Consider the following 22173-nt stretch of genomic DNA (forward strand, 5'->3'; position numbering starts at 1 on the left):
TTCTCTTCTCATGAGGTGGCCAAAGTATTGGAGCCTCAGCTTCATGATCTATCCTTCCAGGGAGCACTCAGGGCTGATTTCCTTAAGAATGGATAGGTTTGATCTTCTAGCAGTCCATGGGACGCTCAAGAGTCTCCTCCAGCACCATAATTCTTCGGCGATCAGCCAAAAGCATCAATTCTTTGGCGATCATCCCTTCATGGATCAATGCCTTGTCGTGGCGAAGGGGCTTGAATAACTCAGAGAAGCTATGAGCTATGCCATGCAGGGCCACCCAAGATGGACAGGTCATAGTGGAGAGTTTTGACTAAACGTGATCCACCTGGAGAAGGAACTGGCAAGCCACTCCAGTATCCCTGCCAAGAAAACTCCATGGACAAAGACCAATCTTCTACCTAGTTCATTAAGACTCTTTAATCTCGCCCCTTATGTTTCCTTCACTGATATAACTTCCTAAATAGTTACACTAAATGTTCTTGCAAAGAATATAGCATCACATGTGTATAACAAATATGAGGTAATTGATCTTGATATCTGATCTTTAATTCCTCCAGCAAATTGTCTTAATCCCAGTAATTTACCTGAATGTCTAATTTAGGCCACAAAATCTAAGAATTTCTATTTCATTAACTATTATAATGGAGTAACCTTGAATTTGAAAATGTGTCCTCATCTGCAATTCCGAAATCTATTTGGAGTCTCAAAGGAATCCCCTAAGCCAACAATCTATTCAGTTACTCTAAGCTCTTTCAATTACAATTCTATATAGTTAACTGGCTTATTTTAATTTGTAATTGTAAATTCAAATTGTTCCCTTGAGATTATGACTTACTACCTCATGGATAGCCATGTGTCACTGAAGGATCTTACTTGGTTCAATCCTAAACACAGCTGAAAATGTCTAATTGATCAGCAAGTGGTTTAGGACTGAAGCCTATGGGCAGTTTTATATTCCTTTATGGCAGCTATTTCTCTTATACTTATTTTCATTTTCAGCATACTTTCTCTCCATGTGAAAAGGTATAATGTCCCTCTATGACTTGGCTTACCTCCTAACATCAATGTAAACAAAAGAATATAACACAAATGTCATAGTGAAACCTTGAAACTCCTGTGTTTGATATCCTGTATCTTGTTCTTAGCCTGTTGCCCCTTTTATTTGTTATGCTGTGGATTCTGATCTTTTAATAACTCCTGTCACAGGAACTGTCACAGGATCGCTGGCGGCTACTCTAGAGTAACAAATCCAACACGTTGCCTTTTCATGCTTTTATTATGTGCAGACTATTTACAGTGCAGAAGCTGTACAATGTACATGTTCTCAGTCTGGGTCAGTACCCCGGAATGGGGATTCCTGCGTCTTTTTCCAACAAATTGGTCTTGGAATCCCCAATCTCCACCCCCTTTTTTTCATGCGCAGCTCCGGAACGGGAAGGAGAGGTCTCCTAGCCGCGGTTTCCTGCCTCCCCTTTTCCCTCTCCCTTCCTTCCCCTCCATGTCGGTGCAGAGGCTCTGTGACCCTGTCAGAGCCTTGCCCTCTACTTCCTGTTTCCCCGCTCGACTCATCCCCCTCCCCGCTCCCACTTGTGCTCGGGGAGGAGCTTGTTGTCACGATGGGAGGAGGCAGCCTATAGCTCCTGTCCCTCACAATGGGTAATGACTGCTCACACAAAAAATGACACTAAAGGCCTATTGCTTCACAAAATGTATTTCATGATACTTTGGTTCCTGGCTACAATTGATCACAGTAGGATTAAGAGACAAATATTCAAATTTCACTGTCTGAATAGGTCAATCTAGAAGCCATCACAACTGATAAGGCAATTATACAGCGAAGAGAAAACAAACTTAGGGTTGTATCCAACTATATTCTACTCAGAATAGGCCCATTGAAATTGTGGACCTAAGTTATTCATGCCTATTAATGTCATTATGTATGTTATTCAAGACAGTAATCAGCTGCAGAACATACAAGTCACACTAATTTCTTGCTATTATCTAACTGTGGAACAGGATTACATTTTCCATAATTAAACCTTGCAGCAGAATAATGAAATTAGCAATGTTAGGGTTAATGTGAGCTTCATCAGTTATAAAGACTATAAAAAAAGAAGAAGAAGAAGAAGAAGCATATATTTTAATGAATTGCCTTCAAAGAGAAGACTTTCATATACAGTCATACCTCGGTTTAAGTATGCTTTGGTTTGAGTACTTTCAGTTTAAGTACTCTGCGCACCTGTCTGGAATGGATTAATCCACTTTCCATTACTTTCAATGGGAAAGTTCACTTCAGGTTAAGTACGCTTCAGTTTGGTTGGACAGTGTTCTCGAAGCTACGAACATGAGTTTGACCAAACTGCGGGAGGCAGTGCAAGACAGGAGTGCCTGGCGTGCTATGGTCCATGGGGTCACGAAGAGTCGGTCACGACTAAACGACTAAACAACAACACGCTTCAGTTTAAGTACTCCACGGACCGTCTGGAACGGATTAATCCACTTTCCATTACTTTCAATGGGAAGGTTCACTTCAGGTTAAGTACGCTTCAGGTTAAGTACAGACTTCCGGAACCAATTGTGTACTTAAACCATGGTACCATTGTATTGGTAAACCACACCAAGGAACTTAGGGTATAGCAGGGATTCTCAATTTGCATTTCCTCCTGCCCCCAATTCTAGGAGGATCTTTAAAACAGTCATGCCTTTTCAACGGACTAGAATTTTTTAAGCTTCCACCTATTTCAAACAGTTTTCAGAAACCTCTTATAGGAATACAGTGAGGTAAATAAATTTACTAAGTACAATGTGATAGTTTCTTTTTACCTCATATATGGAAAGTTACCATTGTGGAAAGGATGGCTATACCACATATAACAGAAGTTAATAATACTGAAATATTCCATCCGTAATCAGGTACAAAGTGAATGTTCGATGCATATATAAGATTTTTCAACCACAGAATTTCAGTAAATATAGATGAGGAGATATCATTGTAAACCCCATTCACAGAAACCACTGGTGCAAAGCTATTGATGGAGAGCAGGTCATGCTTTTGTCCTCAGCAAGGTAGCTCACACAGGAACTTCACACAGGAGCTATTGAGTTATAGTTACCTCAACTTTCTAAGCATCTGGATAGAGTTCACATTGTGCTAGCAGAAAAGTTCCGACTGTGCAAGCAAATCAACTTGCTAGACAGAATGATCCCCTTCCTCCTTGCCTACATGCTATTCTGTGGGGTCTCCTGACCCCCCCAAGCCCAATATTGGGGGGGGGGGGTGGAGAGGGGGAAAGCAACACTGCGCAAGTGGAACCCCTTGCACAGGGCTTCTGCCGATAGGCAAGATTCACCTAGCAAACCTCATTATTTCTATAATGACCAATATACACAAGGAATGTCTGCTGCTTTATAAAGACAAGCATGAGGTTGGTCCTTCCTCTCACCCATTAAACCAGAATGTGGGTGTAAGAAACACATGTACCATTCCTTTGTATAATTACACTCTTGCAGGATTCCTTCATTTAACTGCTACTATAAGTGTCATAGTGCAATAACCTACTAAAGGTAAAGGTAAAGGGACTCCTGACCATTAGGTTCAGTCGTGACCGACTCCGGAGTTGCGGCTCTCATCTCGCATTATTGGCCAAGGGAGCCAGCGTACAGCTTCCGGGTCATGTGGCCAGCATGACAAAGCTGCTTCTGGCGAACCAGAGCAGCACACGGAAACGCCGTTTACCTTCCCACTGTAGCAGTACCTATTTATCTACTTGCACTTTGACATGCTTTCGAACTGCTAAGGAAGTATAAAAAGATACGACAGAATTATATTATCTCTCACTGAGCTGCAAGTTAATAACTTTGAAAACTTACATTTTCGTTTTATCTTGTTTAATATGGCTGAGTTGATCCAAGTTCTCAGGCTCAGTGATGCAACTGGTTGATTCAACTAAAATGATACTAAAAATATTTCCAGTTTAGCAAAAAGCCTACAATATTTAAAGGTAATAAAACAATTTACAAAAATAGGAATACAGCAACACTTGACCTACCCATCCCAAAGTCTCTGTATTAGCAAAAATATTTAATAACCAAACCTAAGCTTTTTGTTCATGTACTTTTTACCTAGACAACAGAATCCTTGGAGAGATGAGGCCTACCCAAGGTGTCCCTCCCATGTCCCTCCCAGCTTATAAAAGCAGCTGTTGGGAGACTGCTGGAGTGGGTAATGGGAATAATGAATGCTTCTTTAAATCAAGGCAGAGTCCCACCTCCATGTCTAAAAGAAGCAGTGGTGAAATGTCTTCTTTATAAGAACAAAAACTTCCAGGTATCCCAAAGTTCTGGATAACTTTCAGCCTTTTCTGTGACTGTTCCCATATTGTGGAATTTCCTCCCAAGAGAGATTAGAGTAGGTCCCTCCATACTATCTTTCCACTAGCAGCCTAAGACCTCTGTATTCAGACAGGCTGTGGAATGCTAGGTGCAGATGATGTTGACCAATCAGCATTTTAATGCTGGTTTTAAATGCTTTATTGTATTTTATCTATTGTTGTTAACTAGTTTGTTTTCATTATTTTGTATTTTATAATGCTGTTTTAAAACTCTTAAATCTGAAAAAAAAATCCAGGGTGAGTACAGCCTCTAGCCAACCTCTTAAAGACAAATAAAATGACATAAACCTCTGTAGCCAGAAAACTTGAATGCCTATGGCCAAAAGCATCATTTTGGGGAGAAAAACAAAATTTAACACAGATAAATTTAATAATACATGCCTGGAAAACCATTCATTTCTTTATAATTCAGAGCATCTTATCTATGTCCTGGTAAATGATGACATTTACTGGTTTTTAATGTTTAAAGCAAAAACAGAAAATTATGGAAAGAAGTAATATACAGAACTGCCTAGAAACCAAACCATTTCAATCTAATGTGATACCTGAATGGCCCATCCATTTCGAAAGGACTAATAACATGCAGATTTAATTCGTTTAGTTCATAACATGGAGATTTGCATTTTAATACACCCTGTAAGTAAATGAAATAGGCATTAGTTTTATAGCTCACAATTCAGAGTTAATTATATTTTTAAATAATCTGACCCTTTTGTTTTCTCTCTCTCTCTCTCTCTCTCTCTCTCTCTCTCTCTCACACACACACACACACACACACACACACACACACACAATGGTTAATGGCAGTGCAATGCACACTTCGAAAAGTGTAAAGTTCTGTCAATAAAATATTCATAGAAATGTTAAAAGGCAAAAGAGCCCCTTTCCAACAAATACAGATGGGGGCGAAGAAATGTCGGCTCCATAGAGTTGGCACACCCAGTGGGAATTGACCCTTCTCTTCTCCTTTTACTTTTACCCTTACATCTGACTTCTCTCATCCCCCCTGGACTAGCCAGGAGCTCTCTGCAGGAGGGCATCTGCTGCTGTCTTCCAAAGGATGACTTTTTCTATTTTTAATAGAAAATGGTGGATTTACAAGAAACACGTGAGCCAGTGGTTGTGGAGAGGCAGTTTAACCAACTACTTCAGCTATTGTGCACAGACCGTTTACTAAATAACCCCTTTTCTCTGATAGGGCTGCCTGCCAATTCCTGGAAGCACACCTCTAGGTTGCAGCAAAGAAGCCAAGCATTTTCCATCTCCGATTTCTGTCTACCACAAGAAAGGAAAACATTAGAGTCTCAATTCTCTTACCTCTTCCTATTTTCCATAATTCCATTTCCTTGCCTGTCTCTGATTCTCACAAGACGAGGGAAAGGATGACTTTGTATATAACCTTTCACCCTTCATAATTCTTTCACTCTTCCCAACGGAAAGCTAAGCCTCTATGTCTCTTAACTCCAAACTCCATATAAAGCAACTTTCTACCCTCTGGTCTCTCCCTTCTTCGCAACAGTAACTAAAGGTGTGCTCCAGGCAACTTGTGGCTGGGTTATCCCGTGCAATGGATTCTTAGCCCTTTTTCTTCTGTATGTTTCTCTGGTGCCATTTCAGTTCCTGTTTGTTGCTTCTAAAGCATTTTATACTGTACTGTACTTGCATTTCTTACAATTCAACCATACTTCTTTTATAAATAAATATTATTACAACTGCAACAACAGTTTAGTTACTGTATTGCTAACTCTCCAGAGCAACCACGCTAATATTATCTCCTTACTGGTCAGTGCTAAATCCCTCAAAGTAAGAAAGGTATTCAAAGCCAATGCAGTTTGGTTTGTGCACAACTGTCTCTAGCAAGAATCAAAAGAAGAGCATTGCTAATTCCCCAAATCAGCACTTCCTGTGAATACCCATGTAAAATTCATGTTCAGACATGAGCGGAACTGGCCAACAGTGAGGAAACTTTTTTCAGCCTGAGGGAACACATTCCTTCATGGTTAATATTCTGGAGGCTGCAAGGCAGTGATGAGCAGGACCAAAGCAGGCAGGGCCAAAATTGAGGGACACACATTCACTCGCTGCTCTCCAGCCTCCAGCAATTAAGCTTCAAACAAGCATGTTAACATTTTGTGGTGTGGGGCACCATTTTTGGCTGGGCAACACAGTGCCCAGGGAGTGTTAGCTCTTTCTTTCCCAGCTGGGATCCCTCCTCCTCAAAAAATACACCTCTCACATCGATTGGGCTTTGGGTGGATTGGGATGTTCCACTTAAGCATCTGAACCATGGACCAGTGGTTCCTCAGCCCTGTTTTAATTATGTAATACAGTAGATATTTCAGCATCTTCAATAATCTTTAAACATGGACTCACTATATAATATCTTAGGGTGTTTGCTATCTGAAACAAACAATAAATATGGCCTATTATTCTATAACACACATGAAAACTTGATTCTAATGGACTACAGATTTTATCAAGTTTACCCATTAAGCGCATAATACCTACAGCAGGTTTAATACGACTGATCTTTGTCATCAAGGAGAAAGCCATAGTAGCCCCAACCACTCCAGTTAAAGCCTTTGTAATAAGTAACAGCACAGCTTCAGCAGGATGCAGGAAGCGACTAGTAAACTCCACGTTTATAGTTGTTTGGCTCCTAAGTCAGGAAATACAGCAGTACGTTTTGTAATGGCATTATGGCAAAGTCTTTCCCAGAATAAATCACAAAATGGTAAAATAAATATTTCAAATCTAGTAAAAGTCTGTATTGAATAAATATTTGACAAAAGAAGAGCATGGGGGGAAATAAGCCTTACAAGCCCTAGAAAAGAATCCTGAATAGTAAAATAAAAATATAAAAAATGAATGGAACACCACTGACTAAAACTGGCACAGAAAGATTTGTGTAAGCCATTAAAATTAAACCCAAAGTAAAATTTACATTATTTATAATTTTCTGAATAAAACTTATACCAAATTCATTGCATTCTGTTCAAATTAGTATTTAATTTATTTTCACCAGATGTTCTAGAGTTCTTTTTCTGGATCTGGTATTAAATGGGGCCCAGAGACACGTTGGGAAAATTAAGACACGGAGCAATGGGAGCCCCACTGTTGCTGCTTTGCAGTGTGCTCAGCCACCCACGATATATAAAATGTGGTGGGACTATGTGGGGGTCCAAGGGATGTGTCCCTAGTTGCCATGGCACCTATGCGAGCTGAGCTGTAGGAGACAAGTGTAGGATACAATCAGTCTATCTACAAAGCTCAGTTTTTATTATTTTCTTCATCCTTTTAAAGTTTTTGTTTTAAATATTTTATACAGTTCACCCAGACCTTAGCTGATAATCATGAACAACTGGTTTTAGAAAACAAACATCTTTTCAAGTATGTTATTGTTCTAACTTCATGCTGTATTAACTCTGGAGAAAACATAGCTAAATGTATTGACAAAGTGCTGTTTAGGAGGTTATGTCAACAACTCCTTAAACTCCCAATTTTGCCAACATTTAAAAACGAGAGATTTAAGCAAGTAGCTTACACTTATTGACTAAAAATAACCTACTGTGTTAAAATGTCAAAAAGCAGGATGCACTAGAGTTGGCAAAATTCCATACAGTTAGAAAATAAAGCTTTTATTATTTTTATAGAATTTTACAAAGCAGACGGGGAAAGGAAAAGAAAATACAGCTTACTTATCTATAATCTTACTTACACAACATCTTATATTCTTATTTCTCCCGATTTGGAAGATTACCGCGGATTGCTTAAATTAATGAGAAGGAGTTGTATACTTCATGTAGCTCTACATGAAGTCTTCAACTTCATGTTGAAGACAACCCATGGTACCAGGAGTCAAATACATTGTGTGAAGGTACTACAAAACATTTGAGGGCTAGTCATCCTTTGTTTCTATTATGGGAGGTATAAGGAATATAAGATGAGGAAGTTTAAGAGGGGAGGGACATCAATATATTCCCCTTAATTTCTCCCCATGCTCCCTCTTGCTCCTCCACAACACTGCAAATGCCCCCTTTGGCTGCATCCACTTCCATCTGAACCCTCTCCAATTCCTCCTCCTCTCCAGCTTCATTTTCTCCATCACCAGAGCCCTAAAATTGTCTCACACATAAGCACTTAACTTAAAAATAAAATAAAGATAGTCATAAGTTAATAAAGAGCAACAGGAGCTGAATTATAGAAATCTTAACGTTTCAGACATATTTTTCCCCATTGAAAGTTAATTTTGTACCATCACTTTGTTTTGAAGCAATTCTAATTAATACAAAGTACAGCAGCGGATGATCTGTGTTGCTCAATCTATTGAACTATTTGCAAGAAACTTAAAATGGCAATTTGAAGAGGAAGAGCTCCTTATTTGAATCCATTTAGAGATCAAGCACCGAGGGAAAGCTTTTACATAGCATTTGCTGCTTTACCCCGATCTGATTCAGACATAATACATCATGGGCTCACACACTCCCTCCACTCCTCATACTTGAGAGGGAAAGCCAGCAAGTGAAAAGGGATTATACAAGCCCATAGCATGCTTCTAATATACACTGTGATTTGAAGACTGAGAACATTATGTCTCATCCAGACATCTGCTGTTCTGCAAAATATCCTACAAAAGATAAAGAAGGAATAGAGACTATCTCATTCAGTAAAACAAAATGGAAGGCTACTTACTTTGGGGGAATGGTGACCATATTTCCTTTAGGTAATGAAAAATCAGCACATTCTCTTCCTAAAATTGTAGCAGTGTAAACCAAAGGCTTGATACTTGGGTTTTTTAACTGTATCTGTTGCAAATAAATAAACAAATAACATTTTATTTTATTTCTATCCCACCTTTTCTGAAAGCTCTCACCAGATAGTTTATTCTAGAATGTTCTCAAACACAACACCACAAATAGTGGTATTGTGAACAAATAGTGTAATAAAATAATGCCAGGTAGGGATGTGTTATTCATGTAGCAATAAAATCAGTAAAAAGCTTGAGTGTGTGAAGAAAAAGTATTTAGATTCTGTTTAAAGGCCACTAGGCAGAGGGCCAGCCTTGCTCCTGGTAAACATCGTCTTGATTGACTTTTAGTGTCAGCCCAGAGCAGGACCTCTGAAACTGATATTAAGAGCCCAGGAAGGTTCAAGCAAAAACCATGCAAGATCTCAGTTTATTTTGCACAATATTCTGTTGTCAGTACAATGTAGCACATTGGGAAGTACAGGGCTCCTTATCACCAGTGATAACACTAATGGATGGCTGTGATGTCTGAGCTGCCATGTTCCAGAAAGCCACTCCAAGTAGGAATTGTCCTGCTACATGGGGAAAAGATTGCCTTTCCCCAGCACTGAAATATTGTGGAAATATATGCAACACATAATCAGTAGTATTTACATAGTGCATCTATTAAGGTCTTGTTCACATATCATGGTAAACCATAGCTAATGGTTTGCCATGATCATGCCCTTCGCATCTGTTTTGCTCCTCTCTGCTCATGCACAGAGGAAGAAGCAACAATCCCAAAGATTGATCAGTAAGCCAAGAACAATACAGAGCCTGAATTGTGGGGAGAGAAACAAACCACAATCCTAGTTCAAACATAATACTAAACCAGCGATTAAAGTTTTGTTTCCTCCCAGCACAAGGAACCCACAATGTAATTTCCTTAAGGAGTCACTTAAAAGTAGAAAAAAAACAGTTAGTACCTTTCTAACAACAGTACCATGAAGCGGACCAGCAAACTCGACAGATTTCTTAGGTAAATACTGTGGAAGCCACTCATATAAATAGACACAAAGCATAAGCATTGTGATTGGATTTGGATCACAAATGTCTGTAGCCTAATTTCAAAGAGATACAGAGTAAGTTCATGCTGTGGATAAAGATCCCCCCACCAAAGCTTATAAATGAAGGAGTTTCAATATCAAGTTATCATCTTGACCACTGATTTTTCATACATAAAGGAACAAGAAAAGCAAAGGGTAAATCCTAGACACAAGAGTTTAAGCATTCAAACACCAAGACATAGAAAGGATATTTCACTGAGAAACAGAGAATAAATTTTACTTTCATTGTGTTGTTATAAATTGCATGGCTGCTGAAAATGAGGATTGTAGAACTACTTTAGCTAATAGAGATTACATTTTCACCAAGTTTCAACATAAAAAACATATTTACATAGTCACAGAGATCTATCATTTACATTTTACTAAATTATTGAAGCTGCAAGGTATTCTACAAAACAAGCATTCTGAAATTCAGCGGATGCAGTTATTCACAGGTACTGATTTAGGACTAAATGTATCCACCCTTCCATTACTGCATCCCACATCATTTAGAATACCTCAGTAAAAAAAAAAAGGATTAACCAGTTCACATAATTGGTTCATTAATAATCTCATAAAATATGGCACCATTCATGGCAGTAAAAGTACAATGCAGCTTTCTGCAATTAGAGTAAAGCAGATGAATATCACAACTGTTAATATATATTTTTATTTCCAGGGCAGAAATGCATTCTCTAACCCAATGGATTTTATGGTAATTTGGGTTTAAAATGCAAGTAAATGACTGAATCTAGCAAGCCCATTTGTTTAGCATTCAGATTCTGTATGAAGGTAACCATTATTTTTCTATGCATAAACCAAAATATATATTACATTTCCAGCCCCTTTGTTCAACTGTGTTGATTCACCTCAAGTCTGAGCTACAATTCAGTGGCAAACTTTCTGATTTGCTTTGCTAATTTAACAGCTGCAGTGAGGTAAAAGGTTGATGCCCAATAGTAAGAGCCCATGTTTTGCATGTAGAAGTCTCAGGTTCAATCCCTGACATGTTCAGGTAAGGGGATGTGGCAGGCCCATGCAGAGGGGGGTGGGCAGCCGGCTAACCTTGCCTCAGGCCTCGGAGGGCTAAGCCGGTTAGGGAGCCCTGCCAGGGACCACCTGCACAAATATGGGCCTCTCTGCTGGGGTAGCCAAAAGGGGGGGGGGAGCTCCTCCACCCTGGCCAGTAGGCACCCACAGTGCCCTTTTAAGATTGCCCTGTTCAAATAGTTTTACTCAATGCCTTTTAGCAAGGCCATTATGGAAAGTTAACTTACTTATCCCAATATACAAGAATAAAGAACAAAACCGTTCATAGACCATTCATAACTTAGATCCACTTACCAGTACATGTATGTCAAGGCTTATTGCATGAAAAGCATTTACAAGAATCAGGCAATTGTGAAGGCATTCTTCGGAAGTTTGTGGATTAGTGTACATATTCACAAAGTGCGTTGAAATCTGCAGATGAGATTTAAAAAGCAACTCCTTCTAAATAATCTTAGTAAATAGGTCCTAGTTCAGGATTTGGAATCAACATTCCTATTTGATACTTTCTGATTTCCTTACACATCAGGCTCTCTACTGCCTTGTCTTCAAGAGCTCACACATTTCCATTCAAAAAAACAGTGGGTCCTTTTCTTTGTTCCTTTGAACATTGTGGCACTACACACCTTGATGACACCTTATTCAGAAAGGTGCAGTTCTACGTTGCTGCACTTCCTCACCTCAATTCCTCACTTACTGTTGCTGCCACTCCAAGAATCACACCAAAGCTGGCTTACTGCATGTCAGAACAGTGGCTCATCAAGACCACTACTGTCTGCTGTGACTGACAGTCGCTCGCCAATGTCTCAAAGGTCATTCCTAGCATGGCCACCTGGGATTCTTTCAGCTGGAGATTCTGGGGACCGAAATGGCAATGTACAGCGACACAAAGTAGGTGCTACACTACACCCCATTTGCTTCATCAGGAACCTCCAAAACAAAGTGATTTTGTCAGTAGAAAACCACTTAGTTTACTCAATTACCTAATTGACAAGCTTTTCCAGTAGGAAAAAAGGTCTCTGCCTTAGGTGTTCATTTTGTGTTGCTGTTAAATCTGTCTTCTGGGGTGGGGTTACAGCTTTTTAAACTATTTAAAGCTGTTTTTATGGTTTGCTTGTAAATGACTTTGAGACATATGTGAAAAGCAATTAATTAATTACCAACTCCAACCAACTCCTGTGTTTTCATATCTACTTAATGGCTTCCATTCACACTATGAATTCAGAGGTTAATTTAGAACCCACTGTGGGACAATAATCTGGAGATCATGCACTGGTTCCAGTGTGTATTTATTTAGCTGCAGCCATAAGCAAAGACAAAACAAAGGACACTTTACCCAACAGAGAGATTGTGATATATGTCACTATAATACAATTTGGATTGGAAGTGGAAGAGGTTAGGAACAGACAATGGAGTAGAGTAAGAGCACAAAATGGCAATGAGGGAACACATAGAATGCATTTAGGGTGGTTAAGGAAAGTGGGTCTTGATGATGGGCATGAAGCAGAAATACAGCTTTAAATGAAGGGAGAAGTGAGAGCCCAGGGAGAAGGATGTTACAAGGCAGAGACTCGAATGAAAGACTCAGATAACAGAAGCTATTAAGTTGTGAGTCTGAGCACTGTGAAGGAAGAAAAGGAAAGATTAGAGAGAAGATAAAAATAGGTAGCTGGCACAATAGCAAAATGAGAGGTGGATAACTTATTATTTCCCTCCTGTTCAAGCTCAAGGTGATCATGGCATTTTCTATTTTCTATCAATTGTCTATCAATACATTGAACACTGATTTCTCTTATGCAACACAAGTATTTTAAAACTGACAAATAATGTTTCCATCAAAATAGTGAAAAACTTTCTTACCAAATAAGGGCAATATCTGGCTACTTGTGCAGCAAGGACAAGGCCATCAAGCAGATCTTTATCAAAGTTTACTATCCATCTTGTGGGTGGTATATCACCTGTTTGAAATAAGAATTTAATGTTTTCCCCTGAAGAATCTGTGAGCCTATTCTGACAAAACTCCTGCATTTTTTCCTTGTGGAAAATCATATTATAAACATAGTACAATATTTCAAGTATGTCTACCCAATCTTCCTAGATAAATGGTAGTTTAATTCTCTCCTGCAATGTCCCCTCACCAAATTATGTTGGTAGGCTTTCAGTTCATTGTCCTTTAGAATGAAGATCACATGAAGCCCAACTACATCAGATCCTGCAAATAGATCTATAGACTGATCTATAGACAGGCTATTCAGCACATGGAAGTATTTATAGATAAGCATTCATTTGAATTTTCTATTGGCAAATGATGCATGTATGTTACCCTAAAATGGCTCTCTCTTTTTTGGGAAAATCTCCTAAGCTAATAGCTGGAATGGAGGTCCTTACTCTTATATATAAAAAGGTAAAGGTAAAGGACCCCTGACAGTTAAGTCCCGCCGCAGATGATTCTGGGGTTGCGGCACTCCTCTCGCTTTACAGGCTGAGGGAGCCGGTGTTTTTCTGCAGTTTTTCTGGGTCATGTGGCCAGCATTACTAAGCCGCTTCTGGCGCAACAGAACACCAAAACCAAAGCAGTGCACGGAAACGCCATTTACGTTCCTGCCAGAGCGGTACCTATTTATCTACTTGCACTTCGTGCTTTTGAACTGCTAGGTTGGCAGGAGCTGGGACCGAGCAATGGGAGCTCACCCCATCACGGGGATTTGAACCACCGACCTTCTGATTGGCAAGTCCAAGAGGCTCAGTGGTTTAGACCACAGCACCACCCTCATCCCACTCTTATATATACACCATACCTAAAGCTCAAAATTGCTAGACACAGATTGTTCATTAGCACTCAAGCTCAAGAAGCACTCTTAAAGTACTTATTTGGAGCTAGTTCTCTAACAAATGAAATATTTTATTATGTAAATAAAACAACAGATTCTATTTACTGATGCCCAGCTAAGCTGACTAGTTTTACCTCTGCTTCCTTTTTTTGCCATCTCAGCCCTAACAATTATTTGCTTTTCATGTGCAGTGTTGAAATGCAAATGCATTAATTAGAACTCCCATATGTCTTAATTGACAATTATGTTACTCGGCTTTAATAATTAATACATCAGCACTTAGAATATTTACCAGCCAAAATTGCATTGCACTAGAGTCATAGGTAAACACCATAATGAATTAAAATGTAACCCAATTCCAAAACCCAGCCCTGGAAATTTTTAATATTTAAAAGTAATTAGAAGGTTTCAGCTGCACTAAAAGGTAGAGCAAAGCCATTGCAAAATTAATAAAAGAGCATGGGGTTTATGTCACTCTATGCAATAATTGTCATTAAAGTCACCTGGTAGCCATGGTGACCTGAAATTACCCCCAAGTCTCTTATTCACAGCATTGTACCCAGCAGTCCCACCCTTTGAAAATCAAATTGTATGTATGATTCCCACAATGTTCTAACTGCTTTATAAATGTGTGTTGTATTTTATATGTATTTTGTTGATTTACTCTTAAACTATGTATTTTGGTCTATGTTGTAACTTTAGAATTGTTTAGACAGACAACTGCAAAATTATGTATTTGCAAAATAAATAATTTTAACAAAATTCAATCGGGCATATGCAGTTCAATGTTGAGTGAATTCATATGAGAAAAAACCTTCATTGACCAAAATTAGACGGGGCAAGGATGGCTTGTTGCCTTGCTATCAAAAGTGCCTTGGTGGACAAGCCAATAGCAGTGAAGAGGAGAAACTGCAACTGCAGCTTACTTGCCCATTCACCATCTTCTTCTGGAAAGCAATAGGGAACTGGGCCCAATCTTCATGATGGAAGAGGACCTGAAAGCAGCCACTTCTGTTTCTTGTCTCTGTTCTTGATGTGGGCTTGATCTGAACAAGTGGGCAACTGAGCACATGCTGATGGCACTGAGGACAAGGAGGAGGCGCCAGTCCCGTTGTGCTGGGATCTTTGCAGCTACCTAAGGATCCCAATCCCTGATGCTGGCCTAGTTCTCATCTATCAGAAATATTCTGCTGACTATCCTGTTTGGACTGTTGTCAACATTCATTGCTACACAGCCAAGATTTTGGACATTACACTGAATACCCAACATTTTATGAATTTTGAAGTTTTCATAAGGATACTGACAGTCCCTGGTAAATATTGTAAATATCTGAATACAGCTTCTTATTTTTCAGAAATAAAAATCATCTAGGGTTGTCAGCAAATTTTAGATAGATATTCATGTTAATATGCATATAACACCTGTACACCCTAACTATATTTTAGGTTCTGAGATCAGATGCACCCACTCTTCCAAAAAGATTTAATAAAAATATTTTACTACTAAATTCACACTACAAAGAGGTACATAATTCATAGCAGAAATGTCACTTAACATTTAAGATTATCTCCTTCTGACTTTTGAAGTAAAAGTCTGGGAAGGCATAAACAAACCTTCCATTAGTGGTCCCAAACTGCTTTTGAAGCATGGGTAAAAAAATTTATTTAAACAAGTTTCTAAAGGCTTCTAAAGTTTATGATGGCTTGGATGAGTGTCAGAGTTTAAGAGATTATCACTGTGGGGGGAAATCTATACAGTATAGAAAAGAACTTGTGCCCTTGTAGCAACAAAGAGCCTGAGAACATAACTTAAGGCAACATCAAGAAAAGAAGGTACAGCACATGCAAGATCAAACTTATGACCGGTCATTTTACCCGACATCTCAATAGTATCCAGTTCAAAGATTTTATTTCAATGCATGGAACTAAAGGTGCTTTTTGCTCCAACTTACTAAAGAGCAATGCTATTATGCGGTGCTAGACTTTCAAGTAGAATTGCTATCTGACTGGTTTTAATGGGTTCTTTAAAACAAGCAAACGAAAGCAGTTCTCAGAAAGCTGAACCATAGAAGCCCTCAAGCGTTCTGCATGTTCAGGCTGCAGAACCAGAGGAATCCATGCAGGCAATCTGCTCATGCAGGGTTTTCAGTGACACAGGACATTACTAACAGGGGCGCGGGGCATGGATATCCTTTAAATTCTGGTGTCCAAGGAGGGCGTGGCCTCGGTGAGCATCCCAGGGGGGGGGAGACGCCTGAGGGGACGGAGCGAGCTGCCCATGGGGGTGGAGCGAACCGCCCATGGCGGGCTGCTTCCTAGGTGGGGGGGGGAGGCGTGCCACTTTGCCAGCAGCCTTCCTCCCTTCCCTCTTCCTTTTGACAGCTCGGGAGAGGCTTCCCCTGCCCCGGAAGTAGCCCGGGAGTGGGGGGCAATGGTGCACCACCCACCCGCCCGCAACTCCCAATCCTCCTGTGAGCTGTCAAAACGAAGGGAGAAGGCCACTGGCAAGGCGGTGCAGCTCCGCCCCTTCCCCCGACGGCTCAAGGTAGGCTTGGGAGTCGCGAGTGGACAGCGCACCGAATGTCACCCCCTCAGTGATGACACCCGGGGCGAACCGTCCCAACCACCACCCCTTCTTCCGCCCCTGCTCTTGACATCCACTGAATGCAGCAACAAAACACAGCTGTAAGCCCAAATAGTTGGAACTGAAATAAATGGGAGGATGGAACTGAACTGGAAGAGAAGGGAGTGGAGAAGAAAAAAGGAACATATGAGCCTGAATGGCACTGTCAATCTCTTAACCATGGAGACGGAGACATTTAACAGCAGGTATACTATGACCCTCAGTATCTCTGTTTATTATAGCACTTGTCCGTCTTTTCTGCTGCCAGTCTTCTATCATACCCTGCTGGCTTCTCCTGCCTGAGCACAGGAAATATGAACAGGTAGTTCATGTGCAAAATATTCTTCTGATATGAAATTAATACTTAATAATATAATATCAATTTGGTGTGTATGGTGTATATGATGCAGAATTACCATTATAAAAAATGTATTATAAAATTATGTTGAGACTTGGTTAAATAAAATAGCTTAAAGTAAGTATTTAAAGGATTCGTGTCACAAGCCTTGTAGTAATTCTGCATCATATACACCAAACTGAAGTTATATTCTTAAGTACTAATTTCATATCAGAAGAATATTTTGCACATTATTTTAAATGTTAATGCTTTTCTAACTTAGACTGCTTTAATCTAACTACTTAAAGATCAAACTCAGCACTGCAGTCACAGTCGGTGTCGAAAGAAGAATTATACTGACATTCATCGCTTTTACATTTTCACTGGTATAATAAAACAACAACTAAAATTTGAGCAGTGCATAGTACTGTCAGAGAGGTGAATAAGTCACACAATTGACTTTTAAAATGCTCTTTTCAAAGGATGCCTTTGTTCTGAGACTTTGAAAAGACTTTGAGAAGTCATTTTGTTCAAGAAGAAAATAACTGAAATGTCCAATTTAGAAAAAAACGGCCTCAAAAATTACTTTTTCAAGAGGGACTACGTTTCAAGGCGGACAGCTTCATATTTCAATATCTGAATGCATTTACAATGTTTTGACCAATTCTAAACTTATTTTTAAATCTCTCTTAGAAAAATCTTTATAATAAACTTCCTGCACATAAAAAACCAGGACTACCAGCAGAACACTAGTTAGCAAGTTGGTGTGGTTTCCTCCCACCTTTTTGGCTGTCTTTCCACACAATTGTTCGTGTCTTCTCAAAATTTCTGTTCATCCAAATAAGAAGAATTCTTTCAGATGAAGAGTATATATTACTAGACAAAGGGTCAGCACTTATACGTGGAACATGTTCGAAGTTTTCTGAATTGCTTTCGGTATCGTCTTCAACAATGGAGACACGGTGCAGAACCAAAATCTAAAATGGACAAACTATTTAAAACTTTCTTCTATATAACCAACAAACACAGATTTACTTAGAATAAGCCCTACTGTCCCAAGTGAGATATCTTACACAAACTCTTTACTAAATATACTACCTAATGGTAAGATCCTGCTCTAACACAAAGGCAACTATCTTCTCCCTTTTACTTCTTCTCTATGCTTCAGAAGAGACCCTTGTCCCATGAAGTCTATGTACCTTTTATTTGTACCTTTAGTCTAATGTGCAGTTCAGAACATAATTATCTTTCGAATTTCACACTTCTCCAAATTTTGCGGTGCAGTTCTGAGCTCAAATATACCAAAATGCCAAAAGTGCAAACATCACATATTTTAGGATAAAATAGGTTTAGAAATATTAACAATGAGATTACTGAAAAATAGACTCACCTGCCCATACCTATCATAACACACCATGGCTGAGCAGATGAGAAACAAAAGCAGAAAGCTGTTCTAAACCATGGTTTGTCTGCTGTACATCTGAAAGCTCAAACCACTGCATGGATTCTTAACTTAGGGTTAGCACAAACCACAGTTTCACATTATGTCTGAACCCTGCCTAAGACATATGCACAAGTTTGCTGATCTTACCTTGTATATTTGAAGCAACACATCTGTCCAAGCTCGCTTGCTCATGGCTTCAAATAGACAATCATCCAAAACATAAACATAACTGTCATTAGAATCAAACGACCCAACCTTCGGATAAATATGAGAAACTTGTGATTTATACTTTGGTTTTGTTCTAAATTGGACAATAGCAAACAGTAAATAGTAAACATTAGCTATTGCTTTCTAATATAATCACCATGTATAACATGTAGAAATGCAGAAAATGCTGTGTTATTATACATGAGGATATGCATATAGTGCTGCAACTGAATTCACATCACATGGGCTTCATGGGCTGCAAAAATTTGTCTGTTAATAGGCTGGCATCTAGTAAGAAACAAATCCCAACTTGCACTCCGATGAGCAACTTGAGCAACTTGGTGCAAAACTGAACATTCCCTCCATTACATAACGTTATTATAAGGTAGAGAGCATAAATGTACACTGTAAGAAAGTCACAAGCAAACTTTTAAAAATAGTAGCAAGTATAGCACATTTGGAATTAAACACAGCATTATATGTGTCTATGCCAGTGGGGGGGGGTGTTCTTAATCTTTATGCTTAAAATTAAGCCCAAGATCAAGATTGAAGTGCACTGATACATTTACATTATATAAAATTACCTTCACCATAAGCTGTAAACAGGCCCATTTCTTATAATCTTCAAAGTCAAGGAGAAACTGAGGCAAAATGTGAGGAAGGCATGCTCCTTGACCTCTAAGATCAATATAGAAACAAGAATAAAGGATAAATAATAAATAAAGTCTTGGAAATTGAAGTTCCTTTCTCACACTCTTCACTGATGCACTGTATTCATGCACCCTTTTCTGTGCCGATACATTTGAAATATATAGCTATGAAATTCTGCACAAAGTAGGCAGGCAAGAAATCTGTCCTAAAAATCAAGGGCACTACTCACTACAATAACCTTATGAAAAATATAGAAAATTGCGGTATTAATTTCAGTATATTTCACTAGATGTTGATAATGAAAAAGTATTCTCAGTCTGTATGCCTAGATTTCTTTGTTTAATAAGGCAGACACATTTTTCTCCTTTTTAAAAGAATTGCTTGTGTCCTATTCCTTTGTCTTACCCAGACAGCAGTCACAGTCAGAATTAAACATCCTTATCAGCATTTCCAGCCACGGTCATTTTGCAATCTAGTTCATAGTTACTGGAATTTGTATTTGAGTGAAACATGGGGTAATAAGTCAATTTTATTAACTATATTGGGCAATTTCTTTATCAAAAGAACTTTAATGTGGCCACAGTGGCCTATTTGTGATGCTAGACATTCATATAAATCTTAGCACACTGCCTTCACTGCAGAAACTTCCACATTTGGTTTCGTTGGACCTGAACAGCTCTTGAACATGTGATACAATTCACAGGCTGTGAAGACCTGAATTTATTTTGAGTGGTGAAGTGCTCTGGTGCCACCTTTTAACCTATGTATATTGGGCAACATCTGTGCCTTTCACCATTTGACCAGCTTTTGTCAGGTCGAATGAGGTCTCCCTTGTGGAAAGACTGGTATGAAAAAAGTGTTGAGCCATTTTGCCTTATTTTATAACAACATTGCAGCCAGCCAACCTATAGGAGGAGTGCATTCACAACTAGAGTACTATTACAGTGGTACCTCTGGTTAAGAACTTAATTCGTTCTGGAGGTCCGTTCTTAACCTGAAACACCACTTTAGCTAATGGGCCTCCTGCTGCCACCGCGCCGCTGGACCACAATTTCTGTTCTCATCCTGAAGCAAAGTTCTTAACCTGAGGTACTATTTCTGGGTTAGTGTAGTTTGTAATCTGAAGCATTTGTAACCTAAAGCGTTTGTAACCTGAGGTACCACTGTACTGAGATGGCCTTTTGATGGGTCCTAGACCTCTTGCAGCTAGAAGTACAAGGAGGTCCTCCCCAGTAGATCTTAGGTCACATAGGGGAAGAGTGGCATGGGGGAGAAGTGCTCACTCAGATAATAGTGTCTCAATCCAGATAACCAGGTTCCTAGCTGCTTAGGGCTTATACATCAAAACCTTGAATTGTGGTTAACTGCCAGTCAGCACAGATCTTTGAAGGCTGCTGTTCAGTTGTCCCTGAGGGCCAGACCTAGCAGAACTCTGGCAGCTACATTTTGCACTAGCTGCACCTTCTGAATACTTTTCAAAGGCAGCCTCATGGAGAGCACTTTGTAATAATCTAAAAAGAAACAGCTGCAGCTGGAAATAGGCACTTGGTGCTACTCAAGTCAACAGAGCTTCCAGCTTTCAGGGGGAAACCAGCCCTGTCCAAAAGAGGCTGTGTACCTAATTCCCAGATGCAGGAACCACAAATCCACAGAACCTCAATCTTGTCAGGATTCGGCTTCAGTTTATTGGCCCCCATCCAGCACACTACTCCCTCCATACGCTGGTCAAGCATGGCTTAGGAATACTTTTCAACTAGACAAAACATAATGGCAAAATATCTTTAAAACACTCACCTGAGAAAAGTGATCATTGTAGAATGCTGCCAGTGAAGTTGCACCACTCGCTGTATGGGGTCACATGGCAACGACTGGCTTGAACTAATTCCAGGAAGCGACTGCCCACTCAAATGGAGCAGCAGGTCATAAATAGTCCTTATATCTTTACCAAGGTTTTGTCTAAGCTTTTCATCAGATGAAGCCATTTGAATTTTACAGACATCACTGAGCAAAGAAATAAAAACAACTCTATTTCATTATTAAAAGCAAGCTAATATTAAAACACATTAGTAATGTGATAACTCTCTGGCTAGAAATTTAATTATGAAATATGCACTCCACTATAGTGATTCTGGTGCTCATCTGCAGACACCAGTGTACATATAGAGCTCTGGGCCCTAATCTATACACAACCACTATATGAAACTTTAAACTATTGATTAAATGCATCTGTGCTGGATTGTTTATTTCTGTCTTCTCTGATAAATTAAGGTATAAAAATAAAAATTCTGTAAGATGCCTTTTACAACCATATCATAATCAATTAGTTTATCTATGTGCTGTTAGATCATTAAATCTCTTTTGGCAGGTAACTAGTAATAAATCTTTCAACAAGGAAGCCCTGCTTTACAAGAATTCTATTGCCTTCCATTGCTATTTTTATTCTAGACGACTTTATTTGATTGGCATTATTATTATGCATCCCTCTTAAATTAATTTGTAAAAAATATATATATTCAAAAGAACAACTTGAACATCCCTACTAGCATCCCATGTTCAGGCAGGTAGGCAGAGCAGAGATGGAATGGGACAGGTGAAATCTGCGCCAAACCATACCATACCACTGCCATTCAGTTTTTGACACAGATTTTCTTTCAGCCACCAGGCCCTATAACTTCCCAAGATCTTAAAATTTTTTAGGAAGAATACAAATTAATGTTTGTATATATAAAACACATATAGTATATATGGTGCATGAATATTTTCTGTTCCTCCTCAGAATATAAGTAGTGACAGAATACCCAGTGGAGCTAGAC

General features: G+C 39.2%; 1 protein-coding gene across 5 annotated transcripts in view; it reads right to left on the minus strand.

Annotated features, from left to right (window-relative positions):
• CFAP47 (cilia and flagella associated protein 47) overlaps positions 1 to 22173 on the minus strand; it is a 191104-nt gene that overhangs the window by 119777 nt on the left and 49154 nt on the right. For 4 of the 5 annotated variants that reach the window (XR_015949533.1, XM_088667791.1, XM_060273533.2 and 1 more), the window contains exons 30-40: positions 21155 to 21361; positions 19294 to 19387; positions 18650 to 18757; positions 17840 to 18035; positions 13128 to 13225; positions 11565 to 11681; positions 10101 to 10235; positions 9081 to 9193; positions 6897 to 7047; positions 4934 to 5022; positions 3868 to 3954 (exon numbers count right to left, since the gene is read on the minus strand). Coding sequence is in view for 4 of the 5 variants with exons in the window: in XM_088667791.1 (XP_088523917.1) it covers positions 3868 to 3954; positions 4934 to 5022; positions 6897 to 7047; positions 9081 to 9193; positions 10101 to 10235; positions 11565 to 11681; positions 13128 to 13225; positions 17840 to 18035; positions 18650 to 18757; positions 19294 to 19387; positions 21155 to 21361 (1395 nt within the window). In the remaining variant the exon portion in view is untranslated. The remainder of the gene's footprint in view (positions 1 to 3867; positions 3955 to 4933; positions 5023 to 6896; positions 7048 to 9080; positions 9194 to 10100; positions 10236 to 11564; positions 11682 to 13127; positions 13226 to 17839; positions 18036 to 18649; positions 18758 to 19293; positions 19388 to 21154; positions 21362 to 22173) is intronic. The other variant, XM_088667793.1, reaches the window with a different exon arrangement.

This window comes from Zootoca vivipara, chromosome 4 (assembly GCF_965207765.1).
Source record: "Zootoca vivipara chromosome 4, rZooViv2.hap1.1, whole genome shotgun sequence".
NCBI classification, from domain to species: Eukaryota; Metazoa; Chordata; class Lepidosauria; order Squamata; family Lacertidae; genus Zootoca; species Zootoca vivipara.